The sequence below is a fragment of the Podarcis bocagei genome (assembly GCF_964188305.1).
Source record: "Podarcis bocagei genome assembly, chromosome: 1".
Classification (NCBI taxonomy): domain Eukaryota; kingdom Metazoa; phylum Chordata; class Lepidosauria; order Squamata; family Lacertidae; genus Podarcis; species Podarcis bocagei.
The window spans coordinates 11,609,030-11,634,928 of record NC_138125.1 but is presented as its reverse complement, the minus strand read 5'-3'; the positions used below and the strand labels follow the sequence as shown (position 1 = coordinate 11,634,928).

The window sequence follows — 25,899 nt, the reverse complement described above, 5'->3', positions numbered from 1 at the left end:
ACTTTTCTGACCTTAACCACCTTTCTCAGGCAGCCATTCCAAAAGTCTCAAGCAGCCCATTAACAACTCTTAAGGTTGCTGCTTGCACACTTGTGTGGTTCCCGCTCCCCCTCAGGGGTGCATATTCAGTTGATGGAGGGCACTGACCAGGTCCATTGCCCATAACTTCTGCCCCCCCCCGTCAACTGAGAGGGTGCCCCAGAATGCCTGCTATTAGGAATTACAGATGAATATCACAAATGTTAGTTCCTTGCAAGAGGGTCTGTCCACTATCACTAATCTTCTGACTGAATAACTCCTCATAACCTTCCAGGGAAACTGTATTTAACAAGACAAATGATTGAAAATAAAAAGCAGGTTCCACTGGCAGACATACTTCCTCTCGAACCAACTCTTCAGCAGTGCTTTACTTTAAATATATATATATATATATATTATATATATATATGTTGTTGTTGTTTAGTCGTTTAGTCGTGTCCAACTCTTCGTGACCCCATGGACCAGAGCACGGCAGGCACTCCTGTCTTCCACTGCCTCCCGCAGTTTGGTCATATATATATATATATATATATATACATACACATATACATACACACACACACACACATATATACACGCATACATACATACATACATACACACACACACACACACACACACACACACACACATATTCAAGTCAACAGGCAAAGCTCCATGAACTTCAAACTGACAAAACACTTGTCAACAAATGCCAGTGAAAACAAAAATTACAACATCATTCCCACAGTTTCATTTGCTCCTGGCCCAAAAAGGAAGGGGGTGGGATTATGCACAATGGCCAGCCAACTGCTTTTCACATCGAAGTCGGAAGAATGTCCTCATCCACCCCGGTGCTGTGTACATTAATACAGACTGTTCTTTCAGCACCTGGGGAATCTGCCAGCACAGTGCTGCACACGCTGGAAAGGAGTTTCTCAGAGACAGAGTGGCAGCAAGCCAGAGGAGGGCTTGTTACACAGATTAAAGTCTGCATTCCTTTCTACCGAGTGAAAGAGAATACCCACCATGCACTGTCAGTAAGGCAGCCCCAGATTAAGCCACAAAAGAAGACAATTCTGCAAGCAGTCTGCTTCTTTATACAACCGTTTAGCAAAGCATTTTACTTTCAAGCACTGTATCTGGGACATGTGTCCGTTTTACTTTGGTGGGACTCAACCAGCTTAAATCCAAGCACTCCAGTTTAATAGTGCCATGGAGTAGACAGCCCCTGTCACCAAAAGAAGACAGAATGGAGAGATAGGGAGAGAAGTGGAATACATCGTTCAAGGACTCCTTCTAGGAGTCATTGCTGGGGATATGAGAGACACTCTTAAAACAAAGAAATTGTTTAAATGCTAATCCTAGCTAAGTAAAAGCTGCTTCTCTGTGAGCCGCTGCAACATGGCTGGAGTAATTTTTAGATCAGCGATGGCGACCCTGTGGCCCACCAGATGCTGTTGCACTCCAACTCCCATCAGTCCCTAGTGAATGGTGAATGCTCAGGGATTTTGGAAATGGTAGTCCAACAACATCTGGAAAACCACAAATTCCCTGCCACTGGTTTAAATTATCTGGCCGTGGAATCAGCAGCAAGGGGGCTCTCTAGGAAAGTGTTTGCCAACCCAGTGCCCTTCAGATTTTCTGGACTACAACTCCCATCAGCCCTAAACAACACAGCTAATATTTTATTTGGAGGCATTTAAAAAATACATGCATGAACATCTTTGGGCTAGTTGTGGTGACCATTGCTCAGCATGGTTAATTATCAATTTTAAGGGACTTACTGAAACTACCAGAACTGTATGAAACTAAACTTTTGGGGAGAAAAATCAGTTTACATGCACCCTTACAGGACATGCTGGCAAGAACTCATGAGAAAAAAATCAGCCAATTCTTACATTAGAAAACAGACAACACCCAAGATTAGTCTACAAGCGATTAAGGGTATGACGTTGAAAATAACGGCAGTGTCAAACTGCCTAAAGAAAGCTCAAAATACAGAGGAAATGAGAAGAACAGCCCATTGTGATTTTAAACGTAGTATATATTTTATGCTATAAAATTTGCTTTAAAATATACAGTAATTGCACTATAGGATTTTAAAAATAAAGTATGCATCACAATGGGCATGGTATACCAAGCAGTATGTGCACAGAGAGAGAGAGCAGCCCATGTGATCGGTGTACAGTATGAAAGCTACATCTGATGTAAATATGGGAGGTTGGCTTTCTGCCCCTGCTTTGTCAACAGAGCAGTAACTTTTAGTTCCTGCAGTCCAAGCTCCAGCTTCTCCAACGCAAAGGGACTGAACAGGAGAGCACTCCCTCCAAGTCTGAATCTGGCCCTGAGTCTAATCTGGCTCTTGGCACTAATGCACAAGCCTGCCTCCATAAACAGATGTTGCACATAAGTAGCATTTGTTGGGTTGAAATAGCCAGGGTTTATTTATTATTAAATATATGTCCTGCCTTTCTTCTATCGAAGAGCGTTGATCAAACCAAGGCTTACTTAGCCTGAGTAACGTTCCTACATTAGACCCACCCTTTTCGTAATTTTATTTCACAACAGTGTTAAAGATTGTTTGGGCAGGAGGTGTTGTTTCCCAAAGCACATAGTTTGTCTTTTGCGGGAGGCGAGTGCAGAACAGATTGTAAGGAAATGCATACATCTATTCCATTTTGAGTCTGGAATCATCATAAATAATGGGAATGGGGGATTACGAATCTGCCAGATTTCAGTACAAAGATATTGTGGAGCCTGAACTTGAAAACAACCTTTTACACACTAATGATTGATTGATTGATTGATTGATTGATTTATATTTATTTATATCCTGCCTTTCTTCCATTAAAGCACTCAAGGCAGAATACACAAGTTTCCCAAGTGGTCTCCCATCCAGAAACTGAACAGATCCACACCCATTTGGCATCAGGAAAGTAACTGCATCATGTGCTCTCAGACAATGCCCTGGGAAACAAGCTCCCTCTATTGCAAGGTTACTGAGTGCTAGAAAACCTGTGGGGCTCAGAGACTGCCCTGGAAAAAATGGGTACAAGAAGGCTTGGCTGAAGTGCCACCATCCAATCAGTCAGACTTGTGCCATTTTCCTGACGTAAACCCCCTCTTCCAACAGAACACATCACACAAGAAGGTGTTAGAATAGTTGTCCATCAAAAATGGCTGCTCCTTTCTGAAACGCCACCCACAATCAGTAGCTGACAAACCCATGATAGTTTTAGGATAGAACTATTTAGCAGAGCAGCCTTCCCCTTAGTTTTAGTTTTTAAATAAGTTATAACAAGTTACCATTTTGGAGAGTCTGCGCCCGCGATTCCTTTCCCAAGTTGACGTGAAATCCTCCAACTGTTTGTGTTTTTCCTGCCGCTGCAAGGAACAAAAAAGAAAAAAACTTGTCAAATACTACAGATTAATGGAGGTATTACAATAAATCTTGTGATGGCTCCCTTTTAGTAAGTGTTTCATCTAACAAACTTCAGTGGTCCTAGACACAGAGGCTCCTCTTATGCTGATTAAGGATCCAAGAACACTCATAAGGGAACTCAAGAGCTCTCCTTTCTGCAGTTTCATCTGCTTCTATCACAGAGTGCAACAGGCTCTCAGAGCAAAGGTTGTGCAATATATATTACTAGGGGCTGCCATCGCTGCTTGCTCTGCTCACCCACTCCATCCACCCATCTCTCTGCCCTTACCACACAGCTGACCAACCAGACTCTCTTTACACCTTCCCCCATACCTCACCCCAAGCCCCTCCTCTCTCACCCCATAACCGTTTGAAAGGGAGGAAGAGGAACTTCACACTGCAGTTTGCTAAATAACGGTGAAGGGGCTACTCACCCTCTGTTAAACAGCTTACATGGGCCAGCCAGCTATTCCTCATGCTGCATCTGGCATAGCTACCTATTGGCAGCCATGCAAGCTGCAGAGTGTGACGACACCTTACCTTTTTATGTAGGGAGAAAAACAGTGTGGGGGTACATGCAAACATTTCCAAAGATTCTTATTGGGTTTTCAAAGTCAGGCTGCATGTTAACTACTGTAGTACTTTGGGGTTTAGCAAACTTCCAAAAGGTAGCAAGCAAACACATCAGGAAGCCTCTAAGAACATGTTCCCTGTTACCTTCAAACTATGATTACCAACTTAAGAACAAGCCAGAATATGATACCTCAGTTCTGTCCCCGTGCTGTTTAACAAACTACTGAATGGGATTCATACAGAGCTTTGGAGTACGCTATTATCAGTATACTGGCAATATACAGCTCTATTTCTCCTTTTTATCTTCTGCAGGTGAGGCAGTGGATGTGCTGAATCAATGCCTGGTTGCAATAATGGACTGGATGAGAGCTAATGCACTGAAACTTCATCCAGACAAAGACTGAGTTGCTGTTAGTGAGCGGTCCTTCTGTTCAGCTGTGTTGTGTGCAGTCTGCTTTAGACAGGGTCACACGCCCTCTGAAGAAGCACATTCAAAGTCTGAGGGCTCTCCTGGATCCACTGCTGCCACTTGAGATACAGGTGCCTTCCCCCAGCTCAGAGTAGTGGCCCAGCTATGACACTGCATGATGTGCAAGACTAAAAGAGCATGGGTGCAAGACTGAAAGTTTTTTTCTAACAAATAAATTATTCCAGGAGCCATCAGAACCCATTCCATGGTGATGTGTCCAGTCAGAAGGAAAAAATTAAAATGAAAAACACATTTCGGGTTTCTATGCCATTTATGAAAGGGGTCAATCCAGACCTCTTTCAGCATATTTCTTTGGAAATCATTTGCATGCTAAGTTTCAGACTTCTCCCAGTTGACAACAGAACAATTTGTGCTAAAAAGTGGTTTATTTATCAGAACTATTGAGCCAAGGAAGCTGATGATGTGGAAGTAATTATGGTAGGAATATTAATTTTTCTACCGTAAGAGAATGTGTGGGGGTTTAAGTAATATTTTCACCACTGCACTCTTATAAAGAGAAAAATGGCACATACTAAAACAAAGAAGGAAACCCGTACTATCTGGTACTTTACACACTTATAATGCAGCCTGCCACTTATGCAGAAAGTGTCAAACCAACTGTGAGATAACCATGGATTACATTGGCTACACTGGGAGACTTAAGATACAAAAGCTAGATGCTTCAGTTCCATAGTATCTGCAATTGATAGCAACAAAGGCAAAGATTCTTAATTTTTTCAGTCTGAGGTTTTCAGTCAAAAGCTACTGCTAAAAGATGGCTACTCTCAGCTTCTACCATTCAGCTGTCAAGCAATTTTACAGGAAAGTAAACAGATCTGAACACTCTCCAGCAGAGACAAGTTCTGTCAAGCCCATTCTCTCCACATCTCCCCCACCCCTCTTCTGTTCCCAGGTATCACCCCAGTGGGAGTCAGATTCTGAGGTTCTTCTCTGGATGAAATACAGCTCTATAAAAAGCAAGGGGGGAAATCAATGCAGTCACAAAGTGCACAATTCAGCATTTTCATAACTGCCAAACTATCCTCTGCAGCATCTCAAGCAAGCCTTTGTTGCTGTCATGAAAGCAGCATATACAGGAAGAGGGTGCCAGAAAGAGATTTAGCCCTGATGCATGATACAAGACTGACACCTGGAGGAAGCCATGAAAGATGCAATGAGAAAGTCACTCATATGCTGTGCAGCTTCCCTGCAACAGTTATCTGTTTCCATGATAAGGGGTGGCATCTTTCCTACATGATTCCAACAATCCGTTTTGTCCACATGACTCCTGAAGCGCTCAAGAAAGTCTATAATATGACGACAGGCAGGTAACAATTAATAAAGAAAGATAAAGTTTATAATAGGTCTATAGGCAGGAAATGCGCCCATGCTAATTAAAATCTTCCTGTCCTAAGACCACCTGTAGTTTGGAAAGCTGCTATTTTTCTAATTCAACTGTGGGGAACCAGAGTGCCTTCCATAAGTTCTTGGACTCCAACTTCCATCAACCCCAGCCAGAACAGCCAAGAAGATGGAAGCTGCAGGCCAGCACTTTCTGGAGGTGCCACAAGTTCCCTGCCCCTGCTCTAATGGCAAGATGTGTAAGCATAAACAGTGGCAGTCTGTGTACAAGTCCTACTCTACTAAAATACAGTGGTGCCCCGCAAGACGAATGCCTCGCAAGACGAAAAACTCGCTAGACGAAAGGGTTTTGCGGTTTTTGAGCTGCTTCGCAAGACGAATTTCCCTATGGGCTTGCTTCGCAAGACGTAAACGTCTTGCGTTTTTTGCAAGTTTGTTTCCTTTTTCTTAACACCATTAATACAGTTGCGACTTGACTTCGAGGAGCAACTCATAGAACGCGGTGTGGTAGCCTTTTTTGAGGTTTTTGGTGATTTTTGAAGCTTTTCCAAAACTTTTCCGACACCGTGCTTCGCAAGACGAAAAATTCGCTAGACGAAAAAACTAGCGGAACGAATTAATGTCGTCTTGCGAGGCACCACTGTAACCCACAAATGAGGGCGTCTTCTGCATGACCATCCCTCCTGCCTTCTGGCAGTCTGTGTACAAGTCCTACTCTACTAAAATAACCCACAAATGAGGGCGTCTTCTGCATGACCATCCCTCCTGCCTTCCTTTCGGAAGGCAATCTATAAGGAACCTCAGAGAAACAATGTCTGCAGTAAACTCTGCATTTGAATTCAGTATGAATGGGCTTTAGGATAGCAGAAACAACAACCACCATCAGTCAAGCTTATCTGACACTTGAAACCCTTTATCAGAGAATTAGCCACTCAACAGAAGGCTGGGGCTATTCTGTTTATTTAAGAAATACACTCATCTGAAAAGATGTGTGGAAGTTTGCAGAGAGATATGGAGAGTGGCTAGGGGCGTGGGGTAATACGATTCTATTTATTTCACTTATTGCATTTGTATACCACTTTTCTGCCAAACCACTCAAGGCAGTTTATAATTTGTATAAGCCATTATCAATCCAAGACCGCTACAAAAGGATTGGCAAGAGAAGAGAGGAGAAAAACAAACAATTTCAGGTCCCAGCTCTTTTATAAGGTTACCTAATGAGCCGGTGGAATGGCCACATTGACAACCAACGTATAAAGTAAATTCTGCATTCTATCTCCCACTGAAAACAAACAGCATCATAATTTATGGAAGGATGCTTCTGGCGTCTAAACATGGCAATGTCTCTTTCAAGTTCTGTAAAATATTACTGAAACAGATGGTAGAAGAGTGCTAACATCTTGAGTAGTTTTGGCACCACTGTTAAGAAATAAAAGTTATCAGTGCTTGGGGGTACGTGCTTGTTTTAAGTTGCCTAACTTCAATTTATCAATAGGCCAAACTTGGGGTTTTGTAGGTGGGCTACAAAATGGGCATTGGACAGTGTCTAAAAGATGATAGTACAGTGAAAGTTTCAGGGGCTATGGAGTGTAATATTTTATACAGTGGTACCTTGGTATTTGAACTGCTTGGCTCCCGAACAAATCGGCTCCCAAATGCTGCAAACCCAGAAGTAAATGTTCCGGTTTGTGAACGTTTTTCGGAAGCGGAACATCCAACGCAGCTTCCGATTGAGTGCAGGAAGCTCCTGCAGCCAATAAGAAGCCACGCCTTGGTTTTCAAAGGTTTTCAGAAGTCGAACGGACTCCCGGAATGGATTAAGTTTGAGAACCAAGACACCACTCTTAATGTGCCCACTTGTTAATCCCATCTTGTGAATAGAAAGTGACCTGTTTCCTGCTCAACTCATCGGGAATGGAAAAAAAGGTGAAATTTGTTAAAGTTCCTGGCATAAATATAAGCCTGTGATGATTATTACAGCTAAAACTGCCCACTGACTTTCAAAATTTTCTTCAATTTCTGGGCAGAAGTGGGTGTCACACCAACTTCTTACTGCACATTTCTTGATTTTCAGATGCCATAGTAGGTTAGGTACACATACATGCTTAAATTTCCTCCCTCTGCAGCTTTCACCATCCTTTCTAGACACTTGCCAAACTCAGTGGTAAAACAGATTCTGTAATAAGAGAGGTTGATGAAGAAAGAACAGGAAGAAACAAATACAGTGGTACCTCAGGTTAAGTACTTAATTCGTTCCGGAGACCCGTACTTAACCTGAAACTGTTCTTAACCTGAAGCACCACTTTAGCTAATGGGGCCTCCGGCTGCTGCCACGCTGCTGGAGTACGATTTCTGTTCTCATCCTGAAGCAAAGTTCTTAACCTGAAGCACTATTTCTGGGTTAGCGGAGTCTGTAACCTGAAGCGTATGTAACCTGAAGCGTATGTAACTTGAAGCGTATGTAACCCGAGGTACCACTGTACTTCTGAATACAAAACATGACCAAATAGATAGAAAAACCTAACAGATTTGAGCATTGAAGACATAGCAGGAAAGAAAGTCAGGTAAGTAAATGTAGTGAATTGAACTGTAAGAACTATATGGATGGATATGTATAGGTTTTTTGGGGGGGTATCTACCTTTACCAGAATTTCCCCCCAAATTCTACTCAATCTGATCTCACAACTTCCCAGCCTTCAGCCCACCAAAAATCACATCCACTCCTATTCCTGCCATTCCCCAACTCAGTCATATCTAAGCCATCATTGGTTACACCTTTTCACTTCCTCTGTGCACACACTATTCACTGAAGGTCCCCTCTCTTGATCTCTATCACCTCAAAATGATACGCAAATCCAGGGCAATTCAGAAACTATGAGGTAGCCCCCACAAAAGTCACCCAGACCTCTTAAAACTAAGTCTTTTATGTCCTCAAAAGTACCTGCCCCCCAAAGCCTAGCACTTGCCGATCAGAAGGTTGGCAGTTTGAATCCCCGCGACGGGGTGAAAACCCGTTGCTCGGTCCCTGCTCCTGCCAACCTAGCAGTTCAAAAGCACACCAGTGCAAGTAGATAAATAGGTATCGCTCTGGCGGGAAGGTAAACGGCGTTTCCGTGCACTGCTCTGCTTCGCCAGAAGCGGCTTAGTCATCCTGGCCACATGACCCGGAAGCTGTACGCCGGCTCCCTCGGCCAATAAAGTGAGATGAGCGCCGCAACCCCAGAGTCAGCCATGACTGGACCTGATGGTCAGGGGTCCCTTTACCTTTACCTTATACTAAGGGAGACCGCAAGTTCATCTAGCCATTATTGTCAACACTGACTGGCAGCAACTCACAGGATTTCAGACAACAATTTCCTATTCCCCACCCTGCCAGCAAATGCTGGGAAATGAACCTGAGACCTCCTGCATGCACAGAACATGTGCTACCTCTGAGCTACGGCCCTTCCCTGCCAGCCTCAGCTCATTCAAACGAAAATAATCCGTTCCGCGAGTCTCTTCGTCTAGAGGTTTTTTCGTCTTGCGAAGCAACCCTATTAGCGGCTTAGCGGATTAGCGCTATTAGCGGTTTAGCGGCTATTAAAGGCTTAGCGGCTATTAAAGGCTTAGCGGATTAGCGGCTAAAAGGCTATTAGCGGCTTAGAAAAAGGGGGGGAAAGCGAAAACAATCGGAACACTCGCAAGACGTTTTTGTCTTGCAAAGCAAGCCCATAGGGAAAATCGTCTTGCGAAGCAGCTCAAAAATGGAAAACCCTTTCGTCTAGCGGGTTTTCCGTCTTGCGAGGCATTCGTCTTGCGGGGCACCACTGTATCTGTCCTGAATCTTCCAAAATCAGCTTCATTGGATGTCCATGACTTCTAATGTTATAAGAAAAGGAGAAATAACTTTCTTCTAACTGCTTTCTCCATACCACACATAATTCTATAAAAATCATCATGTCACCTGCTACTCGCCTTCTCTAAGGCTAAGCTAAAAAGTCCCAGACCCTGCATGTTAAAGGGGAGTTCGCTCCATGCCCTTGATCATTTTGGTTGCCCTTTTCTGGAACTTTGCATATTAAGCTTCCAATCCTTCTCATTATTAGTATTAGTATTAATCAGATTTATTAGTCTTTTTTTTTGCCACGGCAATGAAAAGTGACGTCAAAAACAATTTTAAAAAAATATAAACATTTGGGGAGGAAAGACAGTAAAACGTCCCACCCACTCTAAAACCCCATCAATTGTTAAAGGTGTGGTTTAAAAGGAACATATCTGCCTGAATTGCCTTGAAGTCATAACTTTAACCCATCACTGTGCGTCTGGTTTTTAAGGAAGGGTACAGAAGGACATGGGTGGCGCTGTGGGTTAAACCACAGAGCCTAGGACTTGCTGATCAGAAGGTTGGCGGTTCGAATCCCCACGACGGGGTGAGCTCCTGTTGCTTGGTCCCTGCTCCTGCCAACCTAGCAGTTTGAAAGCACGTCAAAGTGCAAGTAGATAAATAGGTACCGCTCCAGCAGGAAGGTAAACGGCGTTTCTGTGTGCTGCTCTGGTTTGCCAGAAGCGGCTTAGTCATGCTGGCCACATGACCTGGAAGCTGTACGCCGGCTCCCTCGGCCAATAAAGGAGAGAGGGGCGCCGCACCCCCAGAGTCAGCCACGACTGGACCTAATGGTCAGGGGTCCCTTTATCTTTACCTTTACAGAGGGACAAAAGGTAAATGAGATTTCACAAACCACTGCTGTGCTGTTAATGGGATATTCTCTCTCTCTCTCTCTCTCTCTCACACACACACACACACACACAATATAAACATTTAAAAATACTTTTTTAGGCCAGGGGGAGCATTTAGGAAAGAAGTGATTCAAAGAGAATCCTTTATTTGCAAACAAGCATGCCCTGGTGGTTAACGGGCAAACTAACATCCAGGGAGACAGGTTCAAATCCCTACATGGCCATAACTCTTAACAGGTAATAGTGACCCTGTAATGCCCTCTCAGCCTCCTAGCCTACCTCGCAGGACTGTCTTGCAAGAATGAGGAAACATAATCACACACATGCAGCCTTAGGGTATAACAGCAAAATGTGTTGGAGGTTTTTAATGAAGTTTCGCCCAGTCATATAAAACTTGTTTTCAAAGAGTACCCCCCCCAAAAAAAAATCCTGCTTTAACTGCCCCCCACACAAAGAACTGCATAAAAAAGCAGTGTATAAATTAAATAGTAATAAATGACCTGTGATCAGCTGTGTGAACGACTGGTATGCTTCCAAAGAATCTGGCAACAACTGACATTTAGCCTCTTTTGTATGCCATTAAAAGCATCCCACATTTTACCAAATTCCTGTCACATCCAAGAAATAATGCATGCATCTCTTTATTACTTTGAGGAGGGCACAGGCAGAATCCGCAGTGGCATCTCCAGGTAGAGCTGGTAGACACCCCTGTCTAAAATCCAGGAGAGATGCTGCCAGCCAGTGTTAACAATACTGGGATGGATGAGCCAGTGGCCTGAAGGCGGAGTCCTACGTTTACACAAATCTGAAAAACCTCTGATGCAGTGTTAGAAACTCAGGTATTTAAGGTAAGCACCAAATGGTTCCTTAAACCAAGGTTAGAGTCACCAAAACAGAATGTCTTATTTTTCAAATGATGAACTGACTACGATTGATTCTCAGTTAAACATCTGGCTAGTTCAGATGACAACCTTGAGCTAGTTTAAAATATCTGAGAACTTAAAGAAGAGAAGTCACTTGATCCAGGGACAGTCCAAATATATTGGCCTATTCTGACCTCTTTTTCTTAATGGTGAGTGCTCCTGTTCAGGCTACACATAAAAAGCATTTTGGTTCCACAAATTCTTTATGGTTGTGCAGATAAAATATAACTGATAGAATTCTACAGGATGGAGTATTAGTGTGTGAAAACAGTTCAGATCCAATGATTCCCCAGGCGCTGGAAATGTGAGACGGCACTCTGGCATCCAGGCATTTTCACTTGATCGCAAGTGGTCGAAAGCCAGGTGCAAAATGCACCTAGCACCTGGTTAATTTTGAACACCGCTCTGATGTTCTTGTTTTTATCATGTATTTAGTGTTTTTATGTTGTTAATTCAGGGGTCAGCAACCTTTTTCAGCCATGGGCCGGTCCACCGTCCCTCAGACCATGTGGTGGTCCGGACTATATTTTTTTTTGGGGGGGGGGAGAATGAACAAATTCCTACGCCCCACAAATAACCCAGAGGTGCATTTTAAATAAAAGGACACATTCTACTCATGTAAAAACATGCTGATTCCCGGACCACCCGCATGCCGGATTGAGAAGGCGATTGGGCCGCATCCGGCCCCCGGGCCTTAGGTTGCCTACCCCTGTGTTAAGTGCTCTAAGATCTACGGATAAATGGTGGTAACAAATCCAGCAAATACGTAAAGTTAAATAAATAAATAAATCTTCTGTGTTCTCATTTTGCATTTCTATGTTGTAAACAGCCCTGTGATCTTCGAATGTAGGGTGGTATGCAAATTTAATAAATAATAAACAAAAATAATAAATAATACCACCCATTTCTCTCTCACACACACCTTGGACACTAAACCCCAGCAGACCCTCCAAGTGTCTTTATTTTCCAGGGACAGTCCCAGATTTACAGAAGCCACCCCGGTTTCTGATGGGATCCCGGAATGTCCTGCTTTTCCTTAGGACGTCCATATTTACATCGGAGAAATGTTGGAGGGTATGGAGTTATGCAAACCCTGCCCCAAGCCAAGGGGATAAGTAACTATACAACCTATAGAAGACATCTTAAGGAAGCCTTGCATAGGGAAGCTCTTTAGTGTTCAATGTTTTGATATATTGGAAGCCACCCAGAGTGGCTGGAGCAACCCAGTCAGATGGACAGGGTATACAGTGGTACCTCTGGATGCGAACGGGATCCGTTCCAGAGCCCTGTTCGCATCCAGAAGCGAACGCAATCCACGTCTGCACAGGTCGCGATTCGCAGCTTCCATGCATGCACGTGACATCACCGCAGCACGCAACCCGAAAATACTTATCCCAAAGCTACTTCAACCCAAGGTATGACTGTATAAATATTATTATTATTATTATTACTAGTATTATTATTTAATAGGACATCCCTATTTTCACTGGAGAAATGTTGGCGGGTACGGAGTTCTGTAACCCCTGAACCAAGGGGATAAGCGAATATTCAACCTTTAGAAGACATCTGAAGGCAGACCTGCATAGGGAAGTTCAATAATAATAATAATAATAATAACAACAACTTTTATTTATATCCCGCCCTCCCCAGCCGAAGCTGGGCTCAGGGCGGCTAACAACAATCAAAATAGTCCAACATTCTAAAACATTCATTATAAAATTAATTAGATCAAATTAAAATCAAATTAATGGCAACCATCAAGCAAAATTTTGTGCAGATTGCCAGAGGAGGGGGTCAGGCTGCGCCCTAACAAAAGGCCTGGTGGAACAATGTTTTGTTATGTTTTTATATATGTCGAAAGTTGCCCATAGTGGCTGGAGCAACCCAGTCAGATGGACAGGGTGTGTGTAAAATAAAATACAATAATAATAATAATTTAATAGGACATCCCTATTTTCATTGGATAAATGTTGGAGGGTATGGCGTTATGAGACCCTAGAGCAATCTAAAGGCAGCCCTGTATAGGGAAGTTTTTTTAAAGTTTTCTTCCATTTTTATGTATGTTCTAAGCTGCCCAGAGTGGCTGGGGCAACAGGGTCAGAGGTGTGGGGTATAAATCCTGAAATAGCAACAATTATTCTTCATATGGAATAGTAATGATGGTGGTGGTGATAATGATAATATTAATAATAATGATTTCTTCATATAGAAGAGGACGTCCGTCCGTATTTTCACAGAAGGGTATGCCCCAGCCCAGCTCTCACATACCCCTGCCCCACATGCCCTGCCAGCCCTCCTTGCCCCCTGCCGGCTTCCCCTTCTGCATCCCTTCCTTTTATTCCCCCGTCACCCACCGTCGAGGGAGACGAACTGCCCGACGGCCGACGACCCTCCTCCGCTGTTCTCCACGAACTGCACCTCGGAGACGATGATGTTGTCCTCGAGGACGGAGCCGCAGCCCGTGCAAACCGCGTCTCCGCGGGCCGAGTCCACCTCGATCTCCGAGCTGCCGCACGCGGCGCACACCCGCCCGCCGCCGCCGCCCGGCATCTTCGGGCGCGAGAGGCAGCAGGGAGGCAGGCTCCCCTCAGGCCCAAGGAAAAACGCCGCCGCCTCGCGGGCCGGGCCGGCCACCCCCTCCGCCCGCCCGCCTGCTCTCTCTCGCCGCCACACGCGCGCTCTCCCTTCACGGGCCTCGGCCGGCTCCCCTCGCCGGCTCCACCTCGGCCCGCAAACGCCGCCCCTTCTCGCGAGGCCGGCGAGGCCTAGTCGCCTCCCCTCGCCGGGAACGGGCGAGCCGAGCGCTGGCGGGCCGAGGGGGCGCGTTCGGCTCCAGCCCGCCCGACGCCCCGCGGCCTAGGCGCTCCCGCGGGGCTTCGCGGGCCCTCTCGCCTCAGGCAGGGCAGCGGGAAGCCTGTGGGCCCCTCAGGCTGCTCGTGGACTACAACTCCCGTCAGCCCTCGCCAGCGCGACCTGGTAGCAGGGGCTGATGGGAGATGGAGTCCAGGAGCTGTCTGAGGGCCGCTGGTTCGCTTCCCCGGGGTAAGGGCCGGGATGCCGAAGGGAGGGTTTGTTTGCCGCTTGGATTTTGGGTTCTAGCTAAGCAGGTCTAGCTGGTGGCTTGTCGTTTTCTGGAGGGACTCGGTATGGGTTGTTTTAGCTTGCCCCGCGTTCGCAGAAAACAAGCAGAGGTGGGGCCAACCCAATTAACTTTTAAGTCAAAAAGTGTTTTGTTTTGATTTTATCCTGCTCCTAGGCCACACAAACACAGAAGTTGTGGTGCTGGTGTTGTCACATTGCAGCTTGCAGATATCAGCAAAGAAATCACCTCAGGCTTGCAATGGGGAAGACACAGCGCTAAAGCAAAAAAGGAGTGGGAGGGAGAAGGTGGAAAAGCAAACCTATTTCTTCATTACTGAGTTCTTGTACTGACAGTGGCGTAGCGTGGGGGGTGCAGGGGGGCCGGCCGCACCGGGCGCAACATCTGGGGGTTAGGGTTAGGGGGCGCAAATCCACGGGTTAGGGGGCGCAAATTACTTGCCTTGCCCCGGGTGCTGACAACCCACGCTACGCCACTGTGTACTGAGCAGGTGGAATGAGCCAAACGCTGCTGGTCTTTCAGCGGAACTGACAAAGAAAGTCCTCTTTCCCACTCCCATGGCTTGATGAATTGTGGGGGGCTGATAGTAAATGTGTATATTCCTCAGAATTGTTGTGGCCATATGTATGTCAAATCTGAGTGGCTGGGGAAACCCAGCCAGATGGGCAGGGTGCAAATAATAAATTATTATTATTATTCCTAATTGTTAAAGTGTGGGGCTTACCTCCTTCTTGAGCTAGGATTTCACCCCCAATCAGTGACCTTCCCAGAGAGGAGTCTGGATTGCTGCTGTGGAAAATGAATTTGTGGGGAGTGTTGCACTAGAAAGACAGGCCTTCATTTGGGTTGCTGATTTCATTCACTGCATGGAACACTCCCAGGATATCTGAAAAATAAAGAGCCCCTGAGCATGGAGAGTATATTTCCGTCACCACTGAATAAACAAAGTCTCTGCAAAGAGAGAAAGAAGATTAAGAAACATGGCTCATTCGCAATGGTTTTCTTCCTAGTTATGTGTAAGGTAAAGGTAAAGGGACCCCTGACCATTAGGTCCAGTTGTGGATGACTCGGGGGTTGCGGCGCTCATCTCGCTTTATTGGCCGAGGGAGCCAGCGTACAGCTTCCGGGTCATGTGGCCAGCATGACTAAGCCGCTTCTGGCGAACCAGAGCAACGCACGGAAACGCCATTTACCTTCCCGCCAGAGCGGTACCTATTTATCTACTTGCACTTTGACGTGCTTTCAAACTGCTAGGTTGGCAGGAGCAGAGACCAAGCAACGGGAGCTCACCCCGTCGGGATTCGAACTTCTGATCGGCAAGTCCTAGGTTCTGTGGTTTAACCCACAGCGCCACCCGCATCCCCGTTATGTGTACCTAAGTACAAATAGCAGCATGTGAAATGGGAGTGTTTTGCCAGCAGATGCAAGGCCACTTAGAAGCTGTATCCCCTCTTTTCCAGGAAGAGCATCATGGCAAAGGGAAGATAAGCCTGGTCCCATCCACCAGGTAAGGAGCAGCTGCTCCCCCCACCCCAACCTTGCCAAAAAAGAACATTCCACTTCTTCTGCCTGTTCTTAGACTGGAGAGCTGAAGGGAACCAAACTCCTGCCTCATCCATCAGGCAAAGGACTAAGGGGTCCTGGACTGTGTTCCTGCCATGAGTTGCAATGTATAAACCTTCTAACTAAGCAAATAAGCAATAGATCAAGCTACGGAGAGAAGAAAAACCATCTTGTAGGATCAATCTCGTTTTACATGAAGCAGATGGCTCGGCACTTCGCTGAAATGCCTCAAGGTTCATACTGGAAATTCCATCACGACAAATCAGTCCTAAAGTACTCTCAGCTAATTATTGTTCACTTGGGTCACTTGGTCTAGCATTTTCCTAAGTGCAAATTGCCCATCACTCCTCAAACACTCTTTAATTAACCCCCCCAACACACACACACACACACACACACACACACGTGTTCTGGAAGAGTGCTTAAGAATACAAAACATTGAAGAAAATGTTCATTCACATTTAAGGCTAAATTATCTTCTTCTTCTTTGGTGATCACTTGTAGCCGAGTAAGATTGTCTTCCATAAACATGGTTTTAACAATGAGTCCGTAAGTGACTGTGGAGGCCAATTCTGGATCCACACATCCTTCCATAGTGGGGACATTGGTTTCCGGGCAGGAGTTGATCACAGTGTGGATTTGCCAAGTGTGCCTTCCTCTTAGTGTGTTTCTCCCTTGCATCCCAAGTTCGAGTGTCTTCAAAGCCCATGACATCTTTGGTAAAGGCTGTTCTCCAACTGGAGCATCGCAGGCCAGTGTTTCCCAGTTGTTGGTGTTTATACTACATTTTTTTAGATTTGCCTTGAGACAGTCTTTAAATCTCTTTTGTTGACCACCAGCATTACACTTTCCATTTTTAAGTTTGGAATAGAGTAGTTGCTTTGGAAGACGATCATCAGGCATCCGCACAACATGACCAGTCCAACGAAGTTGATGTTGAAGAATCATTGTTTCAACACTGGTGATCTTTGCTTCTTCCAGTACACTGATATTAATTCGCCTGTCTTCCTAAGACAGTATAATTTAACCTGGGAAGACAGGCTAAATTATACCAAATATTAAATCACAAAATCTTGGAATTGAAAAGGATGGGGGACATCTAGTTCAAAAACCCTGCCCCAATACACGATGCAACTTAAATACGTGAAGCAGTGTAAAAATTATTATTTCCTTCTGCCCCATTTCATGATGGAAATCCCACCCATAGGTGCTATTTGCACCTACAACAGCATCCTTTTTGGACAAATAGCTTGGCGGGGCAAGGGCAGTAAAATGATTTGATCCCCCCACTTTCACCACAGTCCTGACTGGGAGATCCGTATAGCAGCTTTAAAAAATAATAATAATACATGTAACATAACTGGAATAGCAAGTCTCTCTCTAACTATAATCCAATTTCCATGATGGTCACTGCTTGACAAAATAGTTAACTGAGATCAGGATAAGGTGGCATTGTGAAAACAGATGGCACGAAACCAACGCTGACCCCCCCCCCCAACTCACTAGTTATTAACCTGTTTGCATAAAGTACTTTTTCTCCCACACTTTCTTGTTTTCTGCTTTCATCTTCAGGAGCTATGGCTAACCTAGAAGCCCCTTAAATTTTATTAACTCTAAAAGAGGATAATAAAATTTATTCCCCACTTTCCACCATGCTATGAAGTCTCCAGAAGTAGCACTAAAAGCCTTAGTTTTCTATGGATGAGTGCATAGAAACTTAGGGTAATTTTCTAATATTTATGTTATTTGTAAATATAAAACGTGAATGGGGGAGGAACAACCCACAGACAGCCAATCAGATAATCTGTATCACATTTCCTGCAAGTAGGGTTAATAGTAGTAGTAGTAGTAGTAGTAGTAGTAGTAGTAATAATAATAATAAATGTTATTTGTACCCTGCCCTCCCCAGCCGGAGCCAGGCTCAGAGCAGCTAACATCATATAAATAACACAGTATACATAAAAACAGGCATTAATTCAGACAAATTAAAATCTGGACAAATGGCAGTTATCAGGTTAAGATTGAGAGCGGTTAAAACTTGCCAGGACCAACTGTTTTCACTGGTCATATAAGGACCTGTGAACAGGCTGGGAGGCCTCCTTCATGCTTGTTCTAATACAAAGGAAAATAGGTCAGACTGCACCCTGGCCAAAGACCTGGCAGAACAGCTCCACCTTGCAGGTCCTGCAGAAAGATGTCAAGTCTGAGTTGCCTCCAGACTACCCCTAGGTTCCAGGAGAGTTTCAAGTTCATACTGGAACTTTAGATTTGTGCAATTAAAGCGAATTTAGGTAATTTATTTGATTGTGTTTATTGAATTTATATCCCACCTTTGCTTCTAAAGAATTAAAGTACTTTGTTGTCCTTGTGCAACTATTCCACTTTTTTATGATAATAAAAAACACTGATTTTTTTGCAGTTAGGAAAGTGACAGGAAAATAGATTGAAAATCATGGGATGAATTAACAATTAATGGGAAGACATGTTAACACCCCAAAAGCAAATCAGGATGAATGCTCATTATCATGTAACCACCCCATAAATAAACAAATAAAGAACAGAGATAAACTACGTAGGTTTTGTGCAAGCAAATTGGAATGAATGCAGAATAAACAGGACATCTGGAGGGGCCCAGCGTGCTTTTTAGCTAACTTTGGCGAAATTCTCAATTTTTCTGGGTATTATAGTGGGGGGGGGGGGAATCTGGAGATACAGTCTTCACTGTCCAGAGAACATTTCTGCCTTAAGTACGGTAAATTCCCTTTGATGAAACATCAGTTAATATTCCTGCTTTCAGCCTAACAATGGTATAAAGCAGTCAGCAGAGGGAGCCAAAACCCTATTTCTGCTCTTCTCATGTTCCCTAAATAATTTAATAACCTTTATATAATTAAATGTTCCTGGGAGCCCAGAGAACTTCCTCACGGAGGTAGTTGGACTATTCTGTCTCTCTATGATTTGCCAGTCTCCTGTTTACCTCCATCCTCTCAGAATCTTCTGGAAGTGGGCTATTCTGTCCAGTCTGTAGCTCAGGGGTCAGCAAACTTTTTCAGCAGGGGGCCGGTCCACTGTCCCTCAGACCATGTGGGGAACAGGACTATATTTTGGGGGGTGGAATTGAACGAATTCCTATGCCCCACAAATAACCCAGAGATGGATTTTAAATAAAAGCACACATTCTACTCATGTAACAACAACAACAACAACAACAACAACAACAACAACAACAACAACAACAACAACAATATATTTATACCCTGCCCTCCCCAGACGGAGCCAGGCTCAGGGCAGCTAACACCAGTAAAATTACAAAAAAAAATTGGGGGGGGGGGACAATTTAAAATACAGGTTAAAATGCAATTTAAAATGCAGCCTCATTTTAAAAGTAGTCCATAGATCAAAACCATAAGGGGAGGGAAACATAAGGGTCAGACTGAGTCCAAACCAAAGGTCAGGCGGAACAGCTCTGTCTTGCAGGCCCTGTGGAAAGATGTCAAGTCCCGCAGGGCCCTAGTCTCTTGTGACAGAGCGTTCCACCAAGTTGGGGCCAGTACTGAAAAGGCCCTGGCCCTAGTTGAGACCAATCTAACCACCTTGTGACTTGGGACCTCCAAAATGTTGTCATTTGTGGACCTTAAGGTCCTCCGTGGGGCATACCAGGAGAGGCGGTCCCGTAGGTGTGTGGGTCCTAGGCCGCGTAGGGCTTTAAATGTCAAAACCAGCACCTTAAACCTGACCCTGTACTCCACTGGGAGCCAGTGCAGTTGGTAAAGCACTGGGTGAATGTGATCCCGCGGCAAGGACCCCGCAAGGAGCCTCACTGTGGCATTCTGCACCCGCTGGAGTTTCTGGGTCAGCTTCAAGGGCAGCCCCTTGTAGTGTGAGTTACAATAATCAAGCCTGGAGGTGACCGTCGCATGGATCACTGTGGCCAGATCAGGGCGAGAAAGGCAAGGGACCAACTGCTTAATATGGCAGAGATGGAAAAATGCCACCTTTGCTGTGTCTGCAACCTGCGCCTCCACTGATTCCCGGACCGTCCGCAGACCAGATTAGAAGGCGATTGGACCGGATCTGCCCCCAGGCCTTAGTTTGCCAACCCATGCTCTAGCTCAGGCATGTCCAAAGTCCATTTCAGTTTTCCCCCAGGGTTAAAATCCAACAACTTTGGTCGGCTCAACAACTTTGGTCGGCTCTCATGCATGTTCACTTCATCAAATCTGGCCCTCTCTGAAAAAAGTTTGGACACCCCTGCTCTAGCCCAAGTATAGCACCATTCTGAAGAGGCTGCCTGTTGTGTCCCTGCTCTGAGCATTTCTCCTTCCAGTTAGGTGGCAGGCCCAGAACTCACTCATGCTGACCTTCTCTGAGGGTGGGTGGTTCTTGATTGCAAATTTGCTGCGCATGCAGGAGGCCCCACATTCAATTGTTCCTTTGCATTTTGAGTTCAAAGAGAATCGGGTGGAAGGTTAGGTGGCGGGGACGGGACTCCACTTGACCCTGAAGAGCTGCTGTCAGTCAGAGTAAGCAATGCTAGTCAAGAAGGACAGGTAATCATAGAATCATAGAGTTGGAAGAGACCACAAGGGCCATCAAGTCCAACCCCCTGCCAAGCAGGAAACACCATCAGAGCACTCCTGACATATGGTATCTGAAGAAGTGTGCATGCACACGAAAGCTCATACCAAGAACTAACTTAGTTGGTCTTTAAGGTGCTACTGGAAGGAATTTTTTTTATTCTGACATATGGTTGTCAAGCCTCTGCTTAAAGACCTCCAAAGAAGGAGACTCCACCACACTCCTTGGCAGCAAATTCCACTGTCGAACAGCTCTTATTAGTCAGTCTGACCTGGTATGAAGAGACTAGATTTGAGGGCAGCAAACCTATCTGTTTAAACAGATTGAGAGAGGGATGGGTGGCAATCCATTTTTAACTTGCAAATTGGATGCACACATCAGAAGGTTAAGAACCTTCCTCTCATCCACAGTTTATCCACCCAAACACACCTCAACCTGCAAGAGTTAAATACCCAAATAGGGCTTTAGTATGGCTGTTGGTTTTTAGAAGAAAAGAAACTCCACAATCAGAAATCTGGGAAATACTGGGGCAGGGAATGTCTGGTATGTTTTTGATGAATCAGAGGGGCCTCCTTGTATGTTTAGGATTCCAGCTCTCATCCGAAGATAAATGACAATGTCTGGCATCCTTGGCTTGGTCCGGATTGCAGAAATGTAGCAAAGCTTCACAAAGCTGTTTTTCTAGGCTTACATTGTGTGCAATAGCGCAAAAGGGAAGGATAATTTCTAAAATTGTTTTCTTTATCAGGGCTGCAGTCCTGTGAATTCAAATTCAGAAGTAATCCTTCGTCTGATAGGGTTTAATCCCAGATGCCAGCAAGTGTGAACAGTATTGCTGCCGCAAGATTCATTCCTATACAACAACCTTTGACAACCTGGTGCGCTTCAAACATTTTGGACTAAAGTTCCCATCAGCCCCTGCCTGCCAGTTACTTCAGCATCTCACTGGTCAACAACAAATTTGTTGTCTGTGTTTTTTTCAGATGATTTAGGACGAATCTGATGAGCTGAATCCAAAAATCACATTGGTTTTGCTCAATCGGGTCAAGTTTTGAGCTATGGCCACATGTCTTTTTTTACGTTTTTGTTCACATGTACGCTTGTGTGGAGCATTTTAGAAGAAGTTGGTGGGGGTAAAATGCCATGTCGAATAATTGTTTTGATTGGAAATGATTATTTTAATGACAAGAAGTATTCAGGTCCAATAGTTCTGGGTGATTATGGGTGATTAAGTTGAACGGAAGCGTGGAAGGCATTTGTTCTGGTAGTGAAGAACTTTCTTGGCAACAATAAGGCCAGAAACTACGCAGAACTTGTCAACAACATGCTGACTGCTTTCAGAAACCTGGGCTGCAACATGAGCGTCAAGATGCACTACCTATTTTCACATATGGACCGGTTTCCTGAGAACCTGGGTTCAATGAGTGACGAGCAAAGGGAGAGATTCCATCAGGACATGAAAGAGATGGAGACCAGGTATCAGGGTCGCTGGGATGCAGTCATGATGGCTGACTACTGTTGGACTCTGAAGAGAGACCTCCCTGCCACTGAGCATTCCAGGAGTTCCAAGAAACGGAAGTTCAAGCCCTGAAGTTTGAAAAATGGTGAAGCAACATGCAATTTACGTGTACTTACCTTTATCAATGCCCACCATTCAGTAATCAATGTTTCTATCAGGTAATCAATATATGTTGTTGGGAAAACATTTTTTTCTCTTAAAAACATATTTAGGATGATATGTGTTGACAAAAATCAGCTGATAATGCCACAAAAATGTAATCGATTTTGTCACAAGATCTGATTTTTTTCAAATCAACATAGCACAAAAACCTGACCTGATGGAGAGAAACGGATGCCATTTCTTGATTCAGCAGTGCAAAAATACCCTAATGCAGTTGTAGAAATCTAGACAATATTCAAAAAGTAAAAAATTGTTGCCCAGTGTATTACTGCTGCTGCTGCTGCTACTACTACTATTTCTTCTGTTGTTGCTGTTACGACGACTACTGCATAAAGTTTATTTAGCAGCAATTCTTATAGAATCATAGAATTGTAGAGTTGGAAGAGACATCTAGTCCAACCCCCTGCAATATGGGGGGGGGAGCTAAAAGGTTGTGAAGATTGAGAAGGTTGAGCAGCTGCATGGAAGGATAACATCAGGCATAGGCAAACTCGGCCCTCCAGATGTTTTGGGACTACAACTCCCATCATCCCTGACCACTGGTCCTGTTAGCTAGGGATGATGGGAGTTGTAGGCCAAAAACATCTGGAGGGCTGAGTTTGCCTATGCCTGGATAACATCATCAAAATGGCAGTTTTCATAGTAGCATATCATGTTTAATCAGTTTGATTAATCGGTTAAAACACATTGATACCTTCAGTTGATTGCACAGAAGATGGTTCACTTATAAAAATTGTTTTTAATATATACTTTAAAAATTGCAAGCAAGAACCTTAGAAGAGACTGCTGGATCACGCCAATGGCCCATCTATTCCAGCACCCTGTCCTCACAGTGGCTGATCACAGAATCATAGAGTTGGAAGGGACCACGAGGGTCATCTAGTCCAACCCCCTGCAATGCAAGAATATTTTGCTCCACGTGGGGCTCAAACCCACAACTCTGATATTAAGAGTCTCATGCTCTGCCAACTGAGCTGTGTGTGTCCATGAGAAGCCTATAAGCAGAACCTGAGCCCAAGAGCTTTCTTCTCCTGTGTTTTCCAGCAACTGGTATCTAGAAGTATTGATGCCTCTTCTGAAACAGTGCCTGTTACAACACATTCATGTGTCATCTAAAAATGAGGAGAGTGTGCTTTTCTCTCTTTCAAAGGACTCTTCTCATAGAATCATAGAGTTGGAAGAGACCACAAGGGCCATCGAGTCCAACCCCCTGCCAAGCAGGAAACACCATCAGAGCACTCCTGACATGTGGTTGTCAAGCCTCTGCTTAAAGACCTCCAAAGTAGGAGACTCCACCACACTCCTTGGCAGCAAATTCCACTGTCAAACAGCTCTCACTGTCAGGAAGTTCTTCCTAATGTTTAGGTGGATTCTTCTTTCTTGTAGTTTGGATCCATTGCTCCGTGTCCGCTTCTCTGGAGCAGCAGAAAACAACCTTTCTCCCTCCTCTATGTGACATCCTTTTATATATTTGAACATGGCTATCATATCACCCCTTAACCTTCTCTTCTCCAGGCTAAACATGCCCAGCTCCCTTAGCCGTTCCTCATAAGGCATCGTTTCCAGCCCTTTGACCATTTTGGTTGCCCTCCTCTGGACACGTTCCAGTTTGTCAGTGTCCTTCTTGTACTGTGGTGCCCAGAACTGGACACAGTACTCCAGGTGTGGTCTGACCAGAGCAGAATACAGTGGCACTATTACTTCCCTTGATCTAGATGCTATACTCCTATTCTCATATGAGAACATTATTCTTTTCTCGTTCTAAGCTCTGTATTGTAATTACAGAACAATACCTTTTCTTATTGCTGTGCCGTCTGCTGAAGAGGACAGCAGCAGAAGGTATTGCAGACCTGCATTGCACTCTGGGTTCCACCAACACCTGTGTCTGCATGTCACTTCTCAACTTTTGCCTGCAAAACCTCACCTGCCAAGACCTTGAAAAGAAAGAAGAACAGGACGTAACAGGTAGTGTTGTTTAATGGGGAAACACCAAAGCAAACAAGCAAGGACCTAACAAACGAGGCAGAGTCAGGACAGCGGGGAAAGTACTTCTTCACACAGCAGATTGTTAAACTATGGAACTCACTTCCACAGGACTACCAAGTTGGATGGCTTTAAAAGAGTGGATAAATTAATGATGTAAAGATGGTATATTACACCTGGGAAATGAGCCAAAAATGTATAAGATAAATAATAAACGTTGGAAATGTGAAGAAAAAGAAGGAACATTTTCTAATAGACTATATGGAGATGGCGGAAATGACTGGCAGAATCCGAGACCAGGGAGAAGACTCAGTGGAAGAAGATTGGGGAAAATTTAAAACTTATTTGCAGAAATATTGTAGAATTTCTGAATGTTGATGACATTGAAATGAAATTCTGGGGTTCTAGCAATAAGGTAAAATTTAAGATTAAACCAACAACAGATAAATTAATGGGCTATGAATTTGCTGAACCAACTTTTAAAAGGGATACAAGAACGGGGGACGTGAGGAAGTCAGGAAAATATGTGAATTTAAGATATAAAACTAAGAAAGAGGGAATTTTTGTGTTTTTCCTATATGTGCTTTTTCTTTTTATTATTAGTTTTTAATGTATGTATTTTTGTGCTTAATGTTTGTATTGTTGTATTTTGTAGTATGTATTTAGTGTCTTTATATTTTTCTTGTCTTTGTCCCTGTATTTTTTCTTTTATACTTTACATTGCTAAAACTTAATAAAAAACTTTTAAAAAAAGAAAAGAAAAGAAAAAGAAGGAACATTTTATCATATGTGGTGGGAATGTAAGAAAGTAAAGAACTTCTGGGAAATGATATATAATGAGATGAAAAAGATGTTATAATATACATTTTTAAAGAAACCAGAAGCATTTTTACTTGGTATTATAAATGAGGATATTAATAGACAGCATGGTAAATTGTTCTCATATGCAACAACAGCGGCAAGAGTATTGTTGGCCCAGAAATGGAAGCAAGAAAAAATACCGACGAAAGAAGAATGGCAGACAAAATTAACGGACTACGCAGAATTGGATAAAATGACAGGAAGGATTAAACCTGCGGGACCAGATATTTACAGAAGATTGGAAGAAAGATATGAACTATTTTAAGAGCAATTGTAATCAACAAATTATGCTAGTAGGACTACAAGAAGTTTTGTAAGGAGAAACATATGAAATATTGCAAAGAAGAGAGATATTAGTTATGAGATTTAAATGTAATAGTGAAAGTAAGAAATGTATATTAAGTGAAAAGATTGGAAAATTTTCAGATGTGATTGATGGAAGTAAAAAAATTGTATAAGATATAAAAGTATGTTTAATAATTGTTGAAAATGATACGCTAAAAAACTAATAAAAAAATTAAAAAAATTTAAAAGAGTGGATAAATCCAAGGCTCTCAGTGGCTCCTAGCATCTTGTTGACCGTTGTGGGAATAGGAGGCTGAAATAGATGGAGCTTGAAGTCGTATCTTTCAGTCTGAAACATCTGGA

At 43.9% G+C, this 25,899-nt stretch overlaps 1 protein-coding gene across 1 annotated transcript in view; it reads right to left on the bottom strand.

Moving 5' to 3' along the window:
• The window catches only part of BRF1 (BRF1 general transcription factor IIIB subunit), a 200,804-nt gene extending 186,699 nt beyond the window's left edge, over positions 1–14,105 (bottom strand). The window contains exons 1-2 of the mRNA XM_081192565.1: positions 13,840–14,105; positions 3,328–3,405 (exon numbers count right to left, since the gene is read on the bottom strand). Coding sequence (XP_081048691.1) covers positions 3,328–3,405; positions 13,840–14,035 — 274 coding nt within the window. The 5' untranslated portion in view covers positions 14,036–14,105. The remainder of the gene's footprint in view (positions 1–3,327; positions 3,406–13,839) is intronic.
• Positions 14,106–25,899: the final 11,794 nt, after the last annotated feature.